The following is a 23589-nucleotide window of genomic DNA, read 5'->3' as shown; positions in this document are numbered from 1 at the left end:
TTCCCCAGGGAGCATTCGAGCGTAAAAGCACTTTACTTTGTGCAACATGACAAAATAAACCAATATGGACTGCACACAAATACACGTTCAAGGAGAAAATAAAACCCATACAGTGGGAGAAGTGGTGTAGTAATGCTGTCATTTGTAGAGTTGAAACCAGATGTTTACAAAGGCAGTATAAAAAGACACCACCTCCTTGTGTTACAGTACATCAGCCCAATCCTTTTCTGGGTCGAGTCAATTAGCATAAAGTTTCTATTTGCTAAATGCCAGGACAATAATGAATTTATGACTTTAGCGTACATACACTAATATGAATATGTCTTTGTAAAGTTCAGATGTAATTAAGTTAGTTTGCAACATTTGAGGCACATTTGTGATTGTGTTTTAATTTGAAACACAAACTGAGAAAGAACACATCTTTCTCACTATATCTTAATAATTCACAAATGGCAAGATTGATTCCTTAATTGAGTCCAGTCAAAGTTTATTTGTATAGCACCAAATTGCAAGTGTTAACAGACGGTGTGCCACGTCTGATCTTTCTCCATTTCTGGGAGTTTTTCTAAACTAAAACAAGTGAAATACCAGGCTTTCATACAATTTCAGGAGAAAGAAAAACAAAGAAGAAGAGAGACTGACTGTGCTTTCTTTAGATTATTCTCTGTTGTGATGTCCCTCCTATAAACACACATATGCAGACAAAAACACACAGGACCCCTTCACCCATCGGCTAAATTCTAACGAGTCCCCTCTCCCTGACTGCAAGACCTCCAAACCTGCCAACACCGATTGGCTTCACGCAGTCCGGTCTGCTCCGAGCCGGCCCCCACTCCTGTCCACTCAACGAAGATGCATACTGTATACATACACACGGACGCGCGTGTGCACGCAATCGTACAGTACACTACATTCATACCCTGCCAACCTTCACAGAGTGTTGCATTGAATTATTCAGCCTTTGCAGCAGCCTGGCTGGCACACAAGGAAGCTTGGCTGTAGATAATAAAAAAAGGTGGATCGCACTCAGAAGTAAGAGGGGATATATGATGTTTGCATCTATGTGGGCTCTAGCTGTTCCAAGACGTGGAGAACTTGGCAGTTTATGACATGTCAAGGAACAGCGTCGTGACTCACGAGATCTGTAGACATGCCTCACTCATAAATACACATAAATAAATGCAAACTCACACCTACACGTGCAGAGATGCATCGAGTCGTCCACAGAAGACCAAGAGTGCAGCGAGGTGCTGACAAAAAGCACCGTGCAACAGAGAGACAAAGGGAGACGGGGGCAATCAAGTGGGAATGTTACTTCAAGTGTTGACATTGAAGAAGCCCACATGTGTGTGCTGAAGCATAATCTTCCCTCTACTTCAATTGGGTTTTTAATGTGGGTGCTATTTCCATAAACCTGCCTCCTGAATCACTGCCAGCCGCTTACACTCCCCTCAGGTCGACAACTACTAATACAACGAGAGAATGCGCGCAGCAGACACATTTCCACCAATGCCTCTCTGAGACAATCACTGTTGTACACAAGACAAGCACGGCAAGAGAGAGAGAGGGAGAGAAAAGAAACAGAGGTGCTTTTCTTTTTCTTCCTGTGCTACAGCAAAAAGAGACTTGCTGCAGTGGCTGAGATTACGTCTTGGATGTGCTGGATTTGAAGAGCGGCGGTGAGAGGACAGAGTTTCTGAGGAGGGAGGGGGCGGATAGTGTGAAGGAAGCAGGATTTTGTCATGATGCTAAGCTGGGTGGAGTAAATCTCCAGCGGACTTGTGTAGAGAGCTGTGACATTCGCAAGCAACACCAGCTGCTGTAGAAAGAGTCACGGTGAGGCTTCAGATGGCACAAAGCGATCTTAAAATTTCACTTGGTTTAAGACGAGGTCTAATCTTCGGGCTTTAACTTTGAAACGTGATCATAGTCACTTTTTTGATAACATGCAGGAAGAAAATGTACCAGCTCCGCCTAAAAATAGAACAAAGAAGCACACGAATAATATATTCAGGCTCTTAGTGTCGTGGGCGGCTTGCGATCACGGCAAGCTGCCATGTACACATGTTGTTTGTCTCACCTTTAAACATTACTATCTGTATCTTTACAGACCCGGCTGCTTTCTGCGCACACACACCCACGAAAGCGCACGACTAATAGAGCCAAGCAGCACACACCTGGTACACTGTCAGAGCTTTTCCTATTCTGAGGCCAAACTTATGTCAGGCACATGTGTCCCCAAGGTTCCCATCACACTTCACTGCAGGAATCTATATTACAGTTCAGTACACTTCCATTAGGCCATACTGTTCCTTTCAGCTGCTAATGTGCAACAAGGGGGACGTGGATTATGATGTCCAAGAACACCGGCGCTTCCTTCTAATAGTGCCAGGCAGCTGTGAGGTATTTGGATGTGCAAGGGCAATAAAAGCATCCGTATTCACACCAGAATGCACGCAATGTTTGACAAGATTCAGTGGTTTTCATCTAAGTCTGCATCTTGAACATTGTGATCCTGATTTATTACGACTTTGTGCTTGTCGCACAGTGATAATAAATCTAGTAATAAACAGGGGTCTTCCTTATGGAGAATCTGCAGACTGATTTATTAAGTATTGTGCTCTCAGTTTATTGGCAATTTTGTCATAATTTACCATCAAATAAAAGACAGGTTTTAGTTCTTTCTTTTTCTTAGTCTTTTTTTTTACTTATTTTCCTTATCTGGCATTAGAGTTATTTCATGTACTTTTTTTTGGAGTCCTGAAAGAAAAAAGTTAGTTAAAGACAAGTAGAGCAAAGCCAAAATAGAGGTTTTTTTTCTGTTCTGCAATGTCATGCTTTTATCCAAAAAGTGAATAAGAATGTGACTACTTGGTTAAAATTATTATATACAAATTATCCATCCATTCATTGATGCCCTCCGTCTCTCTCTGAGAGACGGAAAAAACTCTGCACAGGTGCCAGTTGATCACATGGACAACACAGAGGCAAACGATACAAACGGCCACACACACACACCCCCACGCACAACCACACACACACACACCCATACACATACCAACAAGCAATCGAGACATTTGTGAAGAACATGCAATCTCAAAAAAGAATAGCCCAAGGCCAGGATTCAAAGAAAGGACCTTCTTGCTGCAAGCTAAGAGCACTAACCTGCAACTTGCATAAGAAATATAGAATATATGTAAAAATCATAGGTAGAATTACTAAAACTGTAATGAATAATATGTTATTTTAAGCAGCTGTTTTTCTCTTTTAAATAAAATAAATTAACAAATGTATTTTTTTTTTGTTTGTTTGTTTCACATGTTGCTTTTATTACCAGGATATAATAAAAGCATGGCACTTTTATTCAAGGTTATAATATCATCAGAAACATTCAGCAGCCCAAGCTTAATATGCATCCAGTCCCCAGTGTAAAACAGAAGTTTTACATATTAACATCATCTTCACTCTGTTGTGTGCATTTTAATGCAGGGAGATGCATTGCCCTTGGTAAATACTGCATCTAATACTGTATTATGCACAATTTGATTACCAGCTAAGCTGGATCATTAAAGATTTTTCAGGGACAAGTCAAAAACCACAGGACCAAATGTATAGAAAGTAGAGGTGCTCTGCAATCCGATGTAAGCAACTTCTACTCAAAGATTGCAATACATTATAAACTCATTGAACATTATGCAGTCGTTTTGTCTGCAATGATAAACGTTCACCTCTCCATGCCAAATATTTGGAGCAGGTCCAACAGCATGGCAGTCCAATTTACTTTCCGGTTCATTCAGGTAATTATTGTTTTTAATCTTTGAAACAATTCCATTGACAAAAGTAGAAATTGCCACCGTTGAGGTTTTCTGTCAAAACATTTTTATTGACATCTATTTTAACACAACATTGATCAAACATTGATCAAACATAATGGTTGACTGCTTATAGCATCTTTCATATGTTTTAATACCCTTTTAACATTTCTACATTCTGACTCATTACAATGACCAAATGATTATGCTTAAATTATATTTCTATTTTATGTGATATCCAGACACATAATAGTGCAAACTACTGACGTTCACTTTGTTTTTGCTCCTTTTCATTTGGCAAATCATGTTTCACATTCCTTACACTGTTCCATTATGATACTTTATGTTGGTTTGTCACAAGATATTCCACAACATTTCTCAGTGATAATAAAGTGGCATAACTGAAGCACTTTAATAATTAATGTTGAACCAGCTAAATCATTGACTCAAATTGCAGATTGTGTTCTTCTGAAGAAAAAAACCCCACAACCATCAATATTAATAAAGCAACCAGGAAAAATATGTTTAGAGGATGAAAGTCATAAGAGAAATGCTAATAATTTAGTGGTCTACCTGCTTTTCTCAAGGGGAAAAATTCACTTAGTTTCTTGATAGTAATTCTCTCATTTAAAACTCATGCTTTATATGCTTGTAATGAGAAGTGATGCAAAAAAAAAAAAACAAAAAAGCACACCAGCTCTAGAGGTTTCTACCTCCTGCTCATTAAAAAAAGACAGATCAAGATTCATTTATTTAACAATTCAGAAGATTAGGTTGTCACATTAAAGAGTGACCATCCATGGTTGTCAGCTATATGTGCCTATGGTAATGCTTGTTTCGGACACAGTTTTGTTTGTCATAAGAATAAACACTTTACTCTAGGATTTTGCTGGTTTTTTATGAAGTAAATTTAGATCAATTTAAACAGAGCTTGGATGCAATCCTCCAACAAGGAAGCAAAAACTGGTGGGGCTTAATGACAAAATTCAGAGATTTATACATTTAAAAGATGATCTCTGAAGATTTTCTAATTTCCATTAATTAAATCCTAGCCTCTGGCAAAGTGCACATCAAGCAGGATTCGCAAACAAACAAGTGACGTAACTACTTACCATCAAATAGTCGAGTAACGAGGGTCAGGTCGCAACAGATTTAGGGAGCAGGAAAGCTCAAGAGGTAAGTACGTGAGGAGCTCTGAGAAGCAGCAATGCATTTGTTTTTGTTTTGTTTTTGTTTTTTTCATTTAAGCTTGCCATTATATTTCTTTCTTATGATAATAGTTTGTGTTTCTACAATGGCATTGAAAATGGGCATAGAGGATTCTGTGGGACACTGGCACGCAGCAAAGTTGTGAGCAGGAAGTGTTGCATCTATGTGTAGCTGGAACATCAAGCACACACTGTCCCTGTTTCTCCAGACCGTTGGTGTTTGTATGTGTGAGTAAAGCTGAAGGGAAGGGAACGGCAGAGCAACCTCAGCCTGACACTCATCAATGTCTGGCTGTTACATTTCTATGACATGCTCTGTCTCAGGAAGAGCAGCGACAGTGGTGCAGAGGGAGTGGGAGGAAACTGGGAGGATGTAACTTGGACAGGACCGAGAGGGAGAAAACGAAGAGGCCGATGGGAGGACTAAAGAAAACTTTCCGTCTTAAAAGTTGTTCTTGGCAAGTTTGCCAATCAGGGAATACATATCCCATTATGCACAACCAAGTACAGATCATCTTTTAATTCTTGTCCAGAGCTTTTGTTAGTCACACCTAGTAGGAAGTTATCTGAATCAACCTATGAGTTTCATATCAGTGTGAAAACTCTTGAGTGCAATTTTGAAGCCTCAAGCTTGGAAATTTGGTCATTGCCTTCTTGTTTTCAAGCCAGATACCACTATATTTACTAAGTATAAATAGTGTCTTTGACAACTTATCTATTTAATTGAGGATTTAAAAAAAGGATTAACAGAACACTAATGAGATTTACTGAATTTATTCAGCTTGAGGCATAAACGTCTTTGGCTTACCCTCTCAAAACTGGATATCCAAATTTATCATTTAATATGGCGATTTAGCCCAGGATCATAATTTTAAAATATGACTTTTTTTTTTTCAGTCAAAATGCCCTGTTTAAATTTTGTCTATTAAGGACTTCCAAAGTCAGTCAGAGAATAACTTTTTAACCCTATCTTGGGTTAGGGGTAAGGCATCAATAAATTTACGTTTTTTAAATAGAAAGCCATACCTACATTCAGACTGAATGGTTCAAATGGATTTTAGAGGATTAGTTTCACCGCAGGGGGCCTCCTAAAGTAATGTTTCCCATCTCTGGCCCTCCGGGCACAACGTCCTACAAACTTTAGAGGTCCTGGTTGAACACATCTGATTTAAGTTTAGGCCGTTTGGCAGACTTGCTTTGACCTACTTTCATAAAATGTTAAGCTTATTTTTCATTCGAGTTTTTTGCTGTTGCAATGGGAACACTGAGTTACATACTGGCAAATAGACATTTTAAAATATCACATTTTCATTCCTTATTTAAAATGTTCAAGTTTATGATGGGGACTCAGGAATATGCAGATGACATTTCACCCTTATCGATTTTTGGTACTGTTTGGTCATTTGTATGCATGTGTCTGTGTGTGTATAGTGTATATGTCTGTTTGTCTCTGTTTGACTGAGCAGAAAAATAGTAACCATGCAATTATTTTATATAAGGCTGTTTCAGGCCAATACCAATTCCTAGTTGTTCTTTGAGGACTGACGCATTAATTACTGAAATGAACAATTGTGATTTCTATTCTGGGAACTATCATGTGTAAAAGAGAGGGAATCAAGTCCATCTGTTATGGTGGGAGATGTTTGATGTATGTAAGTAATAAGACATATCACAATCAAATTTTTGAGATGATCAGTGTAAATTCTCCTTATCAAAAAATACTATATTAAGACAATCCTGTGAACAAGTATTCAGTGTCATTTAAGAGAAGTAGACAGAAAAAAAGTGAACTTTCTGTGTTTCAGAAATATTCTGGTTCTTTCTTACCACAATATTTCGTTTGAAGCTTCACTACCTTGAATTTGTTTTGATAGTCTTAACTTATGTTTGCAAATGATTTCTTTTTAGCATAAATTGTGATTAATAAAACAGATTCTTGGTCTTGTTCTTCACAAAATGAGAAAGACAAGAACATTATTAAGATGTACAGTATAAGACCGATTAAATATGAATCACAAATGTAGGATGTATGTCTGGGAATTAGATAAATTTACTGAATAGGGTACCTACTTAAATCTGAAAGCAAAAATAAACATCTCCTTTTTGTACAACACTGGTTCAGAAACTAAGTTCCCTTGAACGTAGCCCAGTATTACCAGCAAAGGAAAATTTTCATAATTTTTCTTCTTTCCTATTATTTAAATGCAGCTTGAAAAAAAAAAAAAAGAAACAGAAGATGCCCTCTGGCCTCATGCTTGGTTAATTTGCAGGATAAATGAAACAACTTGTTTTTGGTGGAAAATAAAGGGCTCTACATCAGTAGCTGTAGTCTCCTTCCAACTCTGAATTAGGACTTTTGGTTGAGTGTCCCATGGTCTTTGTGTCTTAGGGCTTGTTGAGTTTATAGTTATCTGTTGATGCAGCTTGTATGACCCAATTGACTTATTTATGTCACTGTCTTAAACACTGATCCAACAGATGCACACGGACGCGCCGAAATGCACGGACAGCAAACAAAATGCAATAATAAGATTGATGCCACTTCACAGGGTTTTATTGAACTCTAGACTCTGAACTACAGAGCTTTCTATTTCTATACCATTCTCTGCTTTTGGTTAAAAGGTATGAGGCAGAGAAGGTTCTGATCAATGCTTGAGAATATCCCCTTGAGGAGAGACACATGGAATAGTTGAAAACTGGCCTTCAAAAGGCTAGGCTATTGATTGAAAAGCTTTCCAAAGTGTTTTTCATCTCTGGTGACTACAGAAAGATAATACCGGCTGGTGTGCAGCCGGGTGCAGATGGCACCGCTGACCACCATGGAGGGGAGAGAGGAGGAGCAAATAGAGGAGGGAAAAAAGACAAATACGTACCCCTGGCAGTGTTTTCTGTTCATGGAGGGCGTTTTGGGCCTTGATGGCAGACTCACGGGCGCAGTAGGTGAGGAATGCACAACCTGAAACAAATAAATGGAACAAGACATCCAGATCAGACTAAAACAGGAGTTTAAATTGCATAAAAAGGCATAGTGATTGCTAAATATACAAAATTTTATTTAATAATGTAAACTTGTGAAAATATGTATTGCAAAATACATTGTTTCACGGTCACTCAAAATATTTGCATCCCACAAATATTCTTGGAATAAAGAAAATTTAGAATTTGTACTCTCAAGGGAAGAAGGAAATAAAAAAAAAACAAGCCAATTGTCAGGTGAGTCCAGCCTCCCTTTTCCCTTTGCTACATCCTACCCAAACCTCCTTGCAAGCCATGCCATTGTCCTCCTCATCCTGAACAGCTCTGACAGCAGAGGAAGTAAAAGAAACAAGAGAGTGGAAAAATATTCAGAGGGACAGAAATAGAAAAAGAAAGACGAAGGAGACAAGCTCAGAGATGCAGGAGAAAGGGATGGGTGGGGGTATTGCTGACAAGAGTCGAAGGCGGGTCAGAGACAGGTAAAACTTGGAGGTGAATTTCAGAGCACAACATGTCAAGTGTGCTGCCATGTTCTCACGAGCACACAGATATGAGCACATGTGAATGCAGAGTGATACGGGGCAAGTTTGACCACAGGTCTGCTGAATAGATGTGATCAGTCAAAAAAAGGGAGAAAGAATAGAAATGCCTGCAGACTGAAGAAAAGAACATCAGAAGGAAATTGTTCCACGGCTCACATTTGCAAATTAATAAAATAAAGCTCAAAACAAAAAAATATATTTAAAAAAAAATTAATTCTCAAGTTAAAACTAATTGACGTTAAAATCAAATTATTGACTGACACCAATTTTGGACAAAAAAAGGGAGATTTTTGTAAACCTCTTAAAGTTGTGATATTATTTTTGGCCCTTTGGTGGAGGAAATGACACAGGAAACATTGTATAAAACATTGATTCATGTCACATTGACAAAATCAAACTTGTGATGGACCAACACCTGGTATACTGTGTGTGTAACTTAGACTTATGTTATTGTTGTTCCACAAAGGCACAACAGTGAAATTGGCAATGAAAAGTCATTGCGTTGTCCACCAGACCACACAGAAAAACAGAAAAGCAAAGGAAAAAAAAAATAACGAATGAAGAGTGTAAACATCAATATGTCAAGTTATGTTTGCTCTGACGTCACTATTTCATTTCTTTATCCAGATGCAACAGCTGCCTGTCTATCTGGAGATGAAATCGCAATTATGCATTAATTATAATGCATAATAATTAATGCATAATTATTAGGCATTATCGTGTCTAATAATTATGCACGATAATTATTAGCTGAATTTATATGAATCTATGTGAGGTCGACCTTCTGTTGGAGCCATTTCAAGCACTCAGTATGCCGAAGTGAGTCAAGAAAGGACCATATCTGACATTTAAAAAGCACAAGCATAAAATTCAAAGCAGGGTTCATGCAGTATACTGCATCTTTACTGTCATGTTTCATCAAATCCAAAGAGCCGGCGTCGTTCTGGTTTAGGCTGAGATCACTTCATCCGTACTACTATATCGGATGTGTGGAAATACTGGAGTTAATTTAAGCTGAATTTGCTTATTGTCATGTAATATGGAGTTGTGTGATTGGGGCAAAAAGAACAAAATTGTGAATTACTTAGTACCCTTAAATCACTTCATATTTACTCAGATGCATTTATAAATGGAGGAACTGTGCATTTCCAATGTAAGGAATCCCATATCCAATCTAAACCAGTGCAGAGACTAAATGTAATTATACCACACATCTGTATGCATTTAATACACTGAATGGGAAAAGGAGAGCTGAGAAAAATAGCCACAGAGGCAAAGAAATGTGGGAGAAAGGAGACCGAGTACTGAGGCAATCATTTTTGCCCTGACTATCTGGATAAATAGATTTGCTTGTGTTCTATTAATGAGGTTCATATGGGTCAGCATGCATCATATTTCTGCCACTCTGAAGATGGTTTATTAGCGGCCCTTGCATTCTGGATCTCATTTCATCAACCAAATGTATTCAGTGGGTGGTGATGTATTAAGTGTCTTTACACGGACAATATTCCAGTCCATTTTTCTTGCCTCATACAAGATCGCTTTTATTCATCCATGAACCATATTTCCTGTGCCTTAACAGAGTGTGGCTGTGTCTCTAATGTAGTGCTGACAGGAATGCCTCAAAAAGTTTTGTGGTTATGTATGTGCTCTCCAAATTTTAATATTATGTGCTAAATATGAGGTTGTTTATTTTATGAAGTGTCAGCAGGCTGCTGGCTCTGAAAGGCAGGCAGTAATGGAGTTTTTTAAGGGTCAGGACCTTGGAGGTTGGAAACTGTGACCCTGATGCCATCATCCCAGACCTCCTGTATCCCAGCAGCCCTAACCTAATGATTTTCAATTGCCATCACCAAGTAAATCACTCAATTAACCACAGTGCTCTTCAAAGGACTGTCACTCTTCTGCATCAGCTTTCAAAAAAAAAAAAAAAAAAAAAAACAAAGCTACAACAATGCAAAAAGCCTCAGTTTTGGGCTTGTTTGTTTCTTTAATCAGCGAGGGTAAAACGGAATGGCTCTATCAGGGCTCTTGGTTTTCTTCTTTCTCGTTTGGTCTCTCTGGGCTTGTTGTTGACAAATGGTGCCCCTATCTCTGAATACGAAACAAGTACTTTGCATTACAATCAGAAAGACGATTTATTTGTTAATGTGTAATGCATAGGGCTTTGCGAATAAATTAATAACAACCACAACACTGTGAAACAAAAGAGAAACATGAACTCCATTTAAATGTGATTCTGTGCTCTTTAATGTATGGCTTAATAAGAATTTGCAGGCCACAGGCAAAAAGGCTTTAACAACTCCATAATTGGAATCCAAACACGTACAAATTGCCAGAGCTGCATTGCATACCAAATGCGGAAAGTGTGTGTGGGAGGGGGTGGAAGGGTGGGCATGATGAAATTGTTTGAAACACAACAAAAAAGCCACTGTAATCAAAGCCTGCTGACACAGCACTGGGGGAAGCCTTTCTACTGTGAGGAGATGATCCTCTGCATCATCTGACAGAAACCTAACACAGCTTTATCTCACACATTGATTTCAGCTCCGAGGAGAAGAAACTCTTTGCAATCCTTACCTCCTCTCTGCTCTCTCCACGCTTGCCTCTCATCACCTACTGCAACTCCAGGTTTGGTACAAAAGAAATCTTCCGAATCTCACCATCTCCACTCTACTTAATTGGCATGTAATTAAAAGTGTTGGCTGGGAATCTGAGCGAAGTGCTCTTCCTTCACACGTGTCGTTCCAATTGTGGCATCCGAGCTGCACCCGTCGCCACTTTGTTCCCCTCAGAAAGCCGGTTGTCACTGGCTTTTTGGATTATGACATTATATTTCAACACAGAGGATTTAAAATAGCAAAGAACGGCATCCCAGATCTATTTTCTACATACATATTGTTATTTTGTGACTTCCTATTTTTATATTTACGTGTTTTAAATTGTCCTGCTCATTGCACATTTCTTTGAATCTGAACGTGCTATTTTTAATATCAGTATGGTGGTTTTTTTGTTCCTATAATTTATAAGGTTGTCCTTACAGTACAGTTTGTATTTATTATTTTGTATTATGTTTTCCCTTGTGAGAATCTGCATGCTTCCATTTTGCCTCTCACCTTCCAGCTACTACATCTATTCTGTTCTATTCTATTTTATACTTGTAAACATTTTTTTTTACCCAGAAATTTAAACAGTGATAACTAATTTTTTGTTGGAGTATACTATGTTATTGAATTATGGGGTTAAAATGTCCTAAAATTGTATTTAATTGTATAATATTCTCAAAATAGTGTATCTGACATTATTTCCGTCCCCGTTTTGGCCAGTTAATATAAAATATATGACAAATTAAGAATCCTGACAACCCCCCCAAAAAAGCTCATTAGTATTCTCCCGGTAGTAGATACTGTATTACACATTAGTTACATGACCACTAATTAAAAGTAGCTTGAAGTATATCACAAAATGGTAAGCCTACATTTTCACCAAATCTTTATGAAATGCTCCATGTCAGGCAACACTTGGCTATACCTGGAAAAACCAGATATACCATCACCAAAATTCACCAGTACTGTCAAAATAACAATTAAGTTGTGTTGTTTTGCTTTCAATCTCTCTTTTTCTAAGTATTGGACATAAGGGAAAATAGTGACCTTTGCCTTGAACATCACTCCATGTACAATACCTAAATAAAAATAACTACAATAGTAAAATTTTAGTAAAATAAGTGTATTAAGCCAAATTCCTAAGAATACTGACTTTAGATACAAAAAACATCATTAGATGGTGTCTGTTTTGATAGAAGATGGTAAAAAGTAAAATGTGGAATTTTCAGCTTCAAATGAACTCCAATACTTGACTCTGGTTGCATAATCTACACATTTTAACATGCTTTCAAACACTTTAATGAATATTAATAACCATGATTAATTTACACAAAATAACAGCGATATTGACATTTCATTTTAATGTTACTTATCACAGAGATTAAACTAATATGCTCCAGAGTTAGCTCTTTGTGGCCATTGTGGTGATGCCCAAAAAGGAGGGTATTATTTGACATGACTTTTTTCGGCTTTATATCATCTAAAATATGCCTGGTAGGTAAAACTAATCAATAATTATTAAAATCAACTGATATAAAAAACATATTGTGATATGTTTTTCAGCCGTATCGCTCAACCCTAGATTGTACATTTTATACAACAAATAGCAGATGTAAAAATGTAAATCTTAATATAATCCATCCAGTCAAATGTGATTGTTGTCTTGTATCTATAAGCAGGTCCAAACTTTTATCAGCTACCTCCATAGTTGATGAACCTGACTCATCACCACATGGTGACTAAATTAATTGTGATCTACTGAATAGTCAAATCTGCATGTCCATTTCAGTGAATGCATATTCCTATTTTCGCTTCACCTTTGGTATCTTCATTTCATCCATATTCTGTATCTTTTTCCCCAGAGGAGCCAAGCTACCCCAGTGTGAAAAAACGAAGTGTTAACTTGCTCTTGCCACGGCATTTTCTTGGCCAGAAAGTGTGGATTTAGCACAAATAGAGCCAGTCCTGGCACTGATCTTGTCTGCTAGCTCTCACATCATTTGCACTTTTAGGAAAAGGCTCTCACTTTTGGTAAATCGTTCGCTTACATCGTTAATGGTCATGTGGGACTCTAGAGGAACTTAAGTGGGAACGGAAGATGAAACACACCTCGTGAGCAGTGAGACGATGTGCTGATGACCTGAGTCACTGCCAGACCTGAACACAGTTGGCTTACTGATGCAGGCTGATCATGAGGTCGGTCATCTGTTTGGTTCCAGGGAACATTCTAACAGATTGAATCGGTCCTTATGATCACAATATATACTGGATCTGACAATAAACTACGTTTCAGAGTGATAAAAGACAAATAAGTTTCATTAAGCGCCGCTTGGCAGGAACTTAACACACTGCTCTCAGTCATTCTTCCAAGAACAATATTTTCTCTGTCCTGGCCAAATGGGCTTGTAATGATGGTATAATAAAATCTGTAGCTTGGCAGAGCTTGTAAACCCTAATTAAAATAGACGCTCAACCTAAAACAAGCCTGAAACTATCCTCTACAAAACATCTGTTGATCATGAATTCAAACCCAATCTTCTATCGCCCCTTCATCAGTCAGCCCATCCCGTTATCTGCTGTATCCAGCTTCAAAACATCCTTCATTTCTCTTCCTCTTGCAATACCCGCTCCCATCTTCCCATCACCTTGAGCAGTAAGCTGGGGAACTATGAATCCTGCAGAGAAACCGAGAAGCATCAATGTATATCATGAGGGTAAGAAATAGTCCCCTCACCCTCCGTGGTATTCTCTCTGACCCCTGAACGGAGGATCTCATCCATTGATTTGTTGCCACTTGCTCTCACAGAGTATACTATCCTACTAGAATCAGTCAAACAGATCCATAAGGAGCACGTCCCAAAGGAGTGACTGTGTTGGTATGAGTGTATTTACAGGATCTACCACATACATGTATGTATATTTTTGTATGAATTATTTGATGTCAAATAAATGCATCAAACATATTGTACATATATCAGGGTAAGAATAGAAGAAGCCATTATATTCATCCATGTAGAGAAGTTCTCGCAACTTCTCTGAATTTAGTTCATGCTTCTGAGGTTATACAGTTCTGTCCAGGCACAATTTGCACTTCATATCTGATCAACCATTAAAACATTTCTTTCAAGTTGTTTCTAATAAGATAATAGTATTACTAAGCAGCTGATGCAAGTGGCATCATATCTCCCTACAAATTTCCCATCCTCAAGTCAACTAAACCGTCTTTTAATATGTGGCTTGATTGCAGGAGTCTTCCACCCGTCTGGAGCTTTACACTATTGAAGCGACTGACCAATCTATAAAGACATCCAGCGAACTGCATCCCGGACGAGCAGGCTAATTGACACTGTTAATGGATGGAGTTTCTTGTGGCTGTAAATAAAGTGTAGGTTCACACTTACTGCCTCCCGCTGTGTTACTTCTGGGAGGTCAACAAGAGTTTACCTGCCAAGTGTCGTCTCTCCAAGCTGTTGTTCCTCCCTCCCTCCAAGGCTGCCCCAGCCAAGGGATTTACAGAAATCAATAAAAGTTTCTCTAAGCCTTTGCCTGATTTAAAGTCAGAAAACTACATCTCCCCGTCTTTATGAACTGGAATAACCACTCGCGAAAACAAACAAAAATGCAACTAGGAAATAGCAAGAGTGTTTCTTTTTTCTTGTTCGGTTATCACCGTTTACCATATGCCATCCATTGTATTATACAACACTGTGCAAGAATATGTCAAACTGTTGTAACATCCTTGTGTAATGTCTCTGATTTGCATATGAGACATAATATGCCGAATGATTCCTTTCCTCTTACTAGAGGTGAAAGACAGTACAGCCTTTGAGACAGATCAATAGATCTTAGACAAGCTACAATCATAGATGACTGGCAGCTGCAAAATGACTGCAGACTAAGAGAAGGATCAGGTTCTAAGCCCCTTTGATTTTACAAATTGAAAGTTACCTTAAAAGACACAGCTTCAAAGGCCCAGAAGGTGCATGGACAGACTGGTTGCAAGAGCAGTACGGAGGGAAAGCATATGTCTTTTCTCCTCATCTATCTGTAGTATGTCTAACCTACTTATGCGTTTATAATAGGTATTATGAGAATGGACTGCTAGAACAAAAAGAGCTTTGTCTCAGTAGTTTAAATTTATGTCAGGCACCTTTATTTGTTAATCTGTTCTTAATTTTTTTTTGTTTATTGCCTATATTCTCAAACTGTACCACAAGTACCACTAGTGGTATTTGTAGCGCCAAATGAAACCATTTTATTTTTTATCAATTTTATAGTTTTTATGTGTCTGATTTCCACTTTTTCCATTCTACTTATATCAACAAAAAAAAGTGTGTAATTATGGAGTGAATAAAATTAATTGAGCAAATCAATAGCCAGAGATCTACGATTACTATAATTCAAGTTTCACAAATATAACAAAATGCTGTGGTTCAACAAATACTTTGATTAGGCAACGAAGCGGTATCTCCTTCTTCCCCTGTCTTAACTAGTGGCAATCTCAGGCCTTTAAAGAACTAACTATTTAGTAGCTAAATAGTTATTCTGACTAAACAAGGCATTACCAAAATAAGGCAGGTTAGGTATAAACGACCCCTGCAGGGAAGAGAGAGGAAGAAGCTAAATCTACTCATATCTAGTTATTGCTATCATATACAGAATGCATTGCCCTGTCAGTCACAACCCAAAGGGGTTGTGTGTTTATATTGAAATCTTCAGATTAAAGCCTGAAGCTGTCTCCTTTAATAAACAACCGTCCTTTAAAATTCTTCTCTTTCTGTCCCAAGCAATATCTAAAACAACATGCTGTACTCCTGCATAGTGATATGTTTCCCAAAAATGTATACTGTACAACCATCCTGACTTTTTATTTATTTATCTCATGTCACCGCTGGAGCTGAAGAAGACTAATGATTACCTCTAATGGTGTGACTAACAACCAGGCACAAGAGTGTTAATTGCATTGACTTAAATTTCCTACAAAACTCATTTAGCCCAGAGGATTCCAGAAATACTGTTATCTTAATGAAGATGTGATGATAGATAGATAGATAGATAGATAGATAGATAGATAGATAGATAGATAGATAGATAGATAGATAGATAGATAGATAGATAGATAGATAGATAGATAGATAGATAGATAGATAGATAGATAGATAGATAGATAGATAGATAGGTAGGTAGGTAGGTAGAGGTAGGTATAGGTAGGTAGGTAGGTAGAGGTAGGTAGGTAGATAGATAGATAGATAGATAGATAGATAGATAGATAGATAGATAGATAGATAGATAGATAGATAGATAGATAGATAGATAGATAGATAGATAGATAGATAGATAGATAGATAGATAGATAGATAGATAGATAGATAGATAGATAGATAGATAGATAGATAGATAGATAGATAGATAGATAGATAGATAGATAGATAGATAGATCTAATAAGACAGAGGAACCTGTTATCCATTAATTAATTTGAGGAGTCATTTTTTTTAATTAAATCCGATCTTCCACTGAACATTAAATCTCAGATCAGGTTCCACGTTGGAGCTTGCATAAAGTCCATATACTCTGCTCATTAAACTAAATTAATATTGGATGGTGAAGAAAGAGACACAAATTCCATCTCTCATCTTTCTCCTCAACACAGTCTGGCAAGCAGTTTGCTTTCATCACAGAGCGAAACACGGGAAAATATGAGGAAAAAATGCAAATGTGGCACATCTCTGGTACAAAGCCTCAAACCAGAAACAGTTTGCTGCAAGATGGATGGATGGATGGATGGATGGATGGATGGATGGATGGATGGATGGATGGATGGATGGATGGATGGATGGATGGATGGATGGATGGATGGATGGATGGATGGATGGATGGATGGATGGATGGATGGATGGATGGATGGATGGATGGATGGATGGAAAATACAAGGAAAAACGATGGAAAAGGCTAGGAAATGGCTCTGTCCCCCACAGCTTCTCACACAATCTCCCCCCTCTTATTCTTGTCCTCTCTCTTTCAGAGCGGAGTGCTGGAGCAGTTTTTTGGGTAACGCTGGCAGGCAATCAGTGATGTCATGCCAGCAGTGCAGCGATGCCAGCTTAACCTATTTTACCACAGAAATACCACACAGTTCCTATTTATAGCACTGCTGAACAGCATGCATCTTCTGACTTCCTGCATGGACCGGAGGATGCACAGACAAGTCTTTTTTTTTTTTTTTTTTTTTTTTTTTTACTTAATACGTTTTGTTGGAGCATTGAGGGATATCTGTACATAATTCCTACTTGTGATAAATGTCCTTAATTTAATTCAGTAAAAATTATTTGTGTTGTCAAAATTACAACATACATGTTTTTCAACTGATTAGTTATTATGGAATAAAATTTCGTCTAATAAAGAACATTAATTGGCCCAAGTAGTTTTAGTAGTAAAATTTGGATTTTTTCAAAGTGTTGCTATGAGAGAGCTCCAGGTGATTATTTTATCTGCTGAACCAGGCCTCTGCTCCTCCCCCTCCACCATCTTCACATCCAGTGCTCTGGTGCCAAAATGTCAGTCACCGTGTGACTTGCCCTATGTGTCCCAAGCTGAACCATCACTCCTTTCTTCCCAACGCCTCGGGAAAAGCGCAGCCATTTGTTTCTGCATCTCTTGACAAACACTTCATCTTTTCCCCCCTCCACTTATCCATCTGCCCATACAGCCATTGTTCTGTGCCATGTGTCTGTCTGTCATTTGCCTTTTGGTCCCCCTCCCCTTCCTCTGCATGCATGTGCCCAAGCACGTTGTCCAATTCCTCTCCGTCACACTGGGCTGTGTGACAGAGAAGGATTGGTCGGTGGTGCTGAGGCATATCCACAAAGCATTGTGTTTACATGCACTCTCAGGCAGATACAAGTTCGACATTCATGCATTGTTCATTCGCGCCAACATCAAGGGCTCAACCGTTTGGTAATCAGAAACATGTGACAGCTTGACTAATCTGTGATTGTTTTTTTTGGCCAAAACATGGGGGTTAGCAAGCCCTCCAAGGGCAAAGCACTATAAGGCAAGACAAATAACTTATTTTTTTTCCAGGCTTGTACAAGGCTTTATCGCATGAGTTCTCTTGAAGTGTTCCAAAATGGAGAAGGATTATCACAAAACACTGCCTTAAAATCTTCTCTCTTCCCCCATGCCCCTTATTTTTGTTTTCCTTATAGAATGAATCAGTGCATCTCCAGGCTCAAACACAACTTTAGCATTAAATAACATCAACCCTTCCTGCTTTCATCGCACCCCCCTCACCCCCGTTATATCTCATATTATAAGACCACAGTCTGCTATGTTGGCCACAGCGCTATTCAAGCAAAACATATAGGTGGCAAGCTTCTACGTCTCGGCCAACTCTACCTGTAAAAAATACATGTGAACCAAAACAGATTCAAAATAATTCAGTTCACACTCTTCAATGTGGGAGGTCTAGAAAGTTGTCAGAGGGATGTACACAAAGCCACAGCAGGGTTTCTGGAGTTTAGTTACGCTAGAGGTCGTTAGTTCTCCAAAGGTTTTCCCTCTGAGCTAAATGTGGGGGCTGATGTGTCCAACGAGGAAACCATTTGTGTCTGGGAAGCTATTGTGTTGTTTTGGCCATCTATTTTGAATTGCCATTTTGTTAAAAATCCCATTTTAGAGTTTTTTTTTTTTTTTTGGCAGCCTACCAGACTATTATTAAAAACTTTGTGGGATTTCAATAAGGTCCCCAGGGCCTTTAGAAGACACCAGCCCACAGCAGGACAGATCCTTTATTGTATCAGAGTGTGCATTAGCGTGCTTAATGCGGTATAAAAACAGTGGTAATGTCATTAAGAAACTATTATTTTTCTTTACAATAAACCCACAGCAAAAAAATTAAACACTGCTAAATATTTCTTGCAAATCATTTCACTAATACTATTGCCTATTCCAGGTTTTCCTAATATCCTGCAGCCTTAGTAAAATGTTTTCTGGGAGTTCACCACAGAGCGCCTAATAGGGCCCTCCCTCAACTCACTAAATCATAATGAGCACAGGGTTTTTAAATTGTCATTCAAACCAAGAAACGAGTATTTGGGGCTTCTTCAAAGGCCAAAAAATAAATAAATCTCCAAAGAACTTGCCATACGCACAAATGATTGACATTTCATAAATAAGTCTCTCTGATAAAAGTTTGTTTTATGTTATTTCTTAGACATGTTCGCACATGTACACATGCCCATCCATGCTTCAGGCGCCCATTAAGAGCAAGCATATTCCACAAAGGTCATGGAATACCAGTCCTTACAACGTGTTGAAAGTGTTATATACTGCAAGCCATAATAAATGTTGCATTGGAGCAGGAAATCAATCCACCTGAAGGCTCTCTCAGTTAGAGATTAACTGGGAGAAGAAAAAAGAAATGATGCGTAGAGAGAAATAACAGTCAGGTGAGTCTGGTGTGCAGACGTTAACTTCCACCATAGCTTTTCCTCGTCGGCATCTGAGATTGCCAATCTCTATGGGGAAAACAGCAGAAACAAGCAAGGGAGAGGGAGAAGGTGAGGCAGCGCGCCTCATCCTGAACTCAAGACCCATAGCGCCTGTCAGTACTCGTTGAGCTGCTGCATCTTTTATGAGGAAAACTCTGTTGCTTATTACAATATTTACAGGCATTTAAAGATTGCAAAGCGAGTGTTTTTACTGCTTGGCTCAGTGACTTTTGCTCACCAGCCCTGACACAGGTTTTTATTCCACATTAGCTAAATTAAATCACTGCACATAACTGCATAAAGTCTGAAACTAGCCTTCCCTCTCATGTGCTGACCACAAAGTCAGAAGAAACGCTAAACTGTAGGGACATTATTTCTTCTTCAACTTGTTATGAAATGGCTGTGCTCCTAAAACCTAACCAATAATGTTAAAAGAACCACACAAGTCAGATGTCTATTAAATCTGGAATATTACTGAATGCAGTCCATCTATAAAGAGACATTATATCATATTCCAACCATGAGAAAAATATAGTAAAAATGAACATCAGTCTGTTAGAAAGCCATTTAGCAAAGCTGCAAACAGACTAATGGCACCTTGGATTTATCTCAGAAGTATAGGATCTCATATTTGGGAATCACATCAAATCCGAGCCAGCACACTTAAGTTTCACGCTGAAGAACCAGAAGTTAGATATTATTGCTTTTAGTGATTATGGTAGCTACTATTAGTGTTGGATGCCAAACCATATTTGTCACTGTTCTATGACTTGAAATGGCAAAAAGACATATTCACAATTTGCTCACCTCAGGAGTTGTTCTCTGCAATTTATCTGACTTAGAACTCACAAATTTCCTCTTCCCAGCACAAAAATAAATCACAAATAAAAGTAATAAGTTAAACTGGATGAACTAGTAAGCTAGCTAGCAATATATTCTTAGTGATAAGCTTTTTATTCAAAACATCTTTTTAGTAACTTTGCCATTAGCAGTTTTGCTCCATTCGTAAGAGATTTCTTTGGATGCTTCTTTCCTGCAGTGACACTGCAGATTTGTGAGTTTGAGACTTCAATAAATAATATTTATTATCAATAAGTTATTTGTTTTTAATCAGGGGTTATAGCTTCCCCATTAAATAAGTCATAATCAAAGAATCATGGCTTAGGATAAAATCTTCAGAAAATAATGTACAATTAAATCTAATTATTTGTATGAATTCAGCGGTTTTTGGATTACTTAGCTCCAACAATTTATCAAATATAAATATTAGAAGAATCAACTGTTGTGCTTTTGATAAAGCTGCAACAGTTGATTAGGTTTGGACAAAAATTGGTCAAAAATTATTGAAGGTGCAAATTGAACAATAACTAGGAAAAGATTACATTTTTCAACAATCAAATTACTATTTGTTGGTCAATGTTTTGTAACCAAAGGGGAAAAAAGTGTGTTTGAAACAAGGAGTAACATGAAAAATCTGAATTAAATATTAACTTTTCCTTTGCAACTGGGTTGTCTTGGCATACAGAGCCAGCCGTCAATCACCTGCAACCATCCTGCTTCCTTTGCAGCAGGCTATGTGAAATGTTAACATACAGCATAGTGACAGACATATAGGCTTTTGCACATACATGCACACAAGTATTTATGCCACACGGCTAGTGCAGGCAGATTTGAGCCTGAGTGAAAATGCCTCTGAAGTTCAGGTGTGATTCAGCGATTCAAAACCCCGTTCTAAGAGACACCTGTTTCAGTAATACATTACATAATTAATACAACGCAACAGTACCTTTATGCAATGTGCATGGACCATCTATGCCACATCTACAGTTTTATTTATGATATGTGAGTTTGCCCCATCTGTTTCCTCAGGGGGGGATGCTGTCCTACAACACTACCATGATCTTTGACACTTACCATAAGGCGCACAGATTATGGACAAAAACATGGATTCAGATTTGTTATTAATGATAGAAAGGTTGCTTTAAAAAGCAGAGCCTCAGTCCACAAACTCCATTGTGCAAACGTATAACTGCATTCTAAAAAATACCCTATTATGTGGTTTTGACAAATATAATGTGTGGAAGTGATTCTGTTATTTCTCTGTCTTTTCAGGGAGCAAATCGCTGAGAAACCCTATCTATCAGACTCGCTCGGAGGAGAAGAAAAAAAAATAAAAACTTGAATAAATATTTCATCAGATTATTCCGTGATTTAATATGCTTCTGCTTGGCTGTGGTCTACGGCAATATCTCCATTTATAAATGCATTAACAGAATGATAGCCGACACAAGCTTAATATTGATATCAGGTTTGCCTTGGCCAGCGAATTGGAGCAACTCAGGGAAGGCTTGTCTGTCTGTCTGCTGAGCCGAATCACGTATGCTCTTTCACTCTGATTTGATTGCGTGTTACTTAACTGCATGAGGGGAGCTCGTGGGGCATAATCTGTCCAGAGACGTTTGCTTTCCATAAATACATCCGCTTTTTCAAGGCAGGGATAGTAAATTGGTGAAATAAACAAAACAGATGCAAACGAGGGAAAAGAAAAAAGGAAGGAAGGAAGATGAGGATCCAGAATGCTTAAAAAAAAACAACCTTAGTTCTGCATATATGCATGTGCATAAATGTCTAAGAGTGTGCTCTGCATGTGCTATAAACACAAGCTAATTAGAGCCAAAGGGAGAAGTTTCCACCGTGTGATAAATTCAACATCAGGAAATCCTCTACCTATTAATACCGGTTGGGCGACAACAATTGGCAGGCCATTGACAGCGTGGGCAGAATTAATCATTTGAAGAGGCAGACTGGACTGAATTTTTAATTGGGAGAGGCAGCCACTGTTTAGGGAGGCAACCAACTGATCACCCAGGAGACCGCTGCTTCAGACAATGCACATTTGCTAATCCTCTTGAGTCAAGTTATTATGGCCATGCATTATTATCACGCTTTACGAACTAATTCCATGTTTTCCCCCATGGATTACCAAGAGGAAAAATAGTTGCATAAGAAAAAAAAAAAAAAAAAGATGAAAGGAAAATAAATATGGATAGTGCATGGGAAATGAAACAAAAATCAAAATGACAGAAAGCACGACATTTATGATAATGAAAACAAATTTGTGCATCTAGTACTGTCCGTCTGAGTGTTTGTCAGAGTTAATGCACCTCTTAGAGAGGGCGCTGTCCCTGTCTCTCCACGAGGATGCATGCTCCATAATCCCATTCTGCCTAATAGCATGATTAACTCTGAAAGATCACTGACATATTAGGACTTGATTGTGTATTGTTAATTGTGTGGCCAGGCATCATTACATTCTAAGACATTTAATTTGATGAACCCTACTTATCTTGTATTAATTAGTTGTTTGCAAGCTTCTGAATGGGGATAAATATTTACTTTGAAAAGTAGATTTGAAATTATATATTGCATTAAATCAGGGAGATGACCTCAACTCAATATCTTTCTGTTTATACATTTTATTTAAATATGCCACGTTTGTTTATGGATAAACAAAATTACACATCTAAATTACAGAAGTAAGGCTTTTTTTGTCGTTTACAAGTTAAACATGGACTGTCCAATTAACATATTATATATAATACATTAAAGAAATCAGAGAAAACCATTTCAAAACACACACACATATGTATGTATACACATATATACATACATATATATATGTGTATGTATATGTGCACATATACATATTGAACCAAAGTGTTGAGCTGCATGTATGACAGTCTGAACCTTTTTTTGGACAAAATTTACTCAGCAGCCAAATACTGCAATCATTACGCAACTCCAGGCAATGATATTGTAGACCACACACACACACACACGCACGCAGACACACACACACATAAAATAAACACATGCCAGCGGATGGCAAATGAAGGCTACATTGAAAAAATAAATCTTTCTTTTCTACAAACTGACATCAAATATTGCCTCACAT

The 23589-nt window shown here is 38.0% G+C and overlaps 1 protein-coding gene across 6 annotated transcripts in view; it reads right to left on the bottom strand.

Moving 5' to 3' along the window:
* celf5a (cugbp, Elav-like family member 5a) overlaps positions 1-23589 on the bottom strand; it is a 221658-nt gene that overhangs the window by 194774 nt on the left and 3295 nt on the right. For all 6 annotated transcript variants that reach the window (XM_055047006.1, XM_055047030.1, XM_055047013.1 and 3 more), the window contains exon 2: positions 7894-7976. In XM_055047006.1, coding sequence (XP_054902981.1) covers positions 7894-7976 — 83 coding nt within the window. The remainder of the gene's footprint in view (positions 1-7893; positions 7977-23589) is intronic.

Source organism: Poeciliopsis prolifica, unplaced genomic scaffold, assembly GCF_027474105.1.
Source record: "Poeciliopsis prolifica strain line A6 unplaced genomic scaffold, Auburn_PproV2 SCAFFOLD002, whole genome shotgun sequence".
Classification (NCBI taxonomy): Eukaryota; Metazoa; Chordata; class Actinopteri; order Cyprinodontiformes; family Poeciliidae; genus Poeciliopsis; species Poeciliopsis prolifica.
This window is presented reverse-complemented; position numbering and strand designations above follow the sequence as displayed.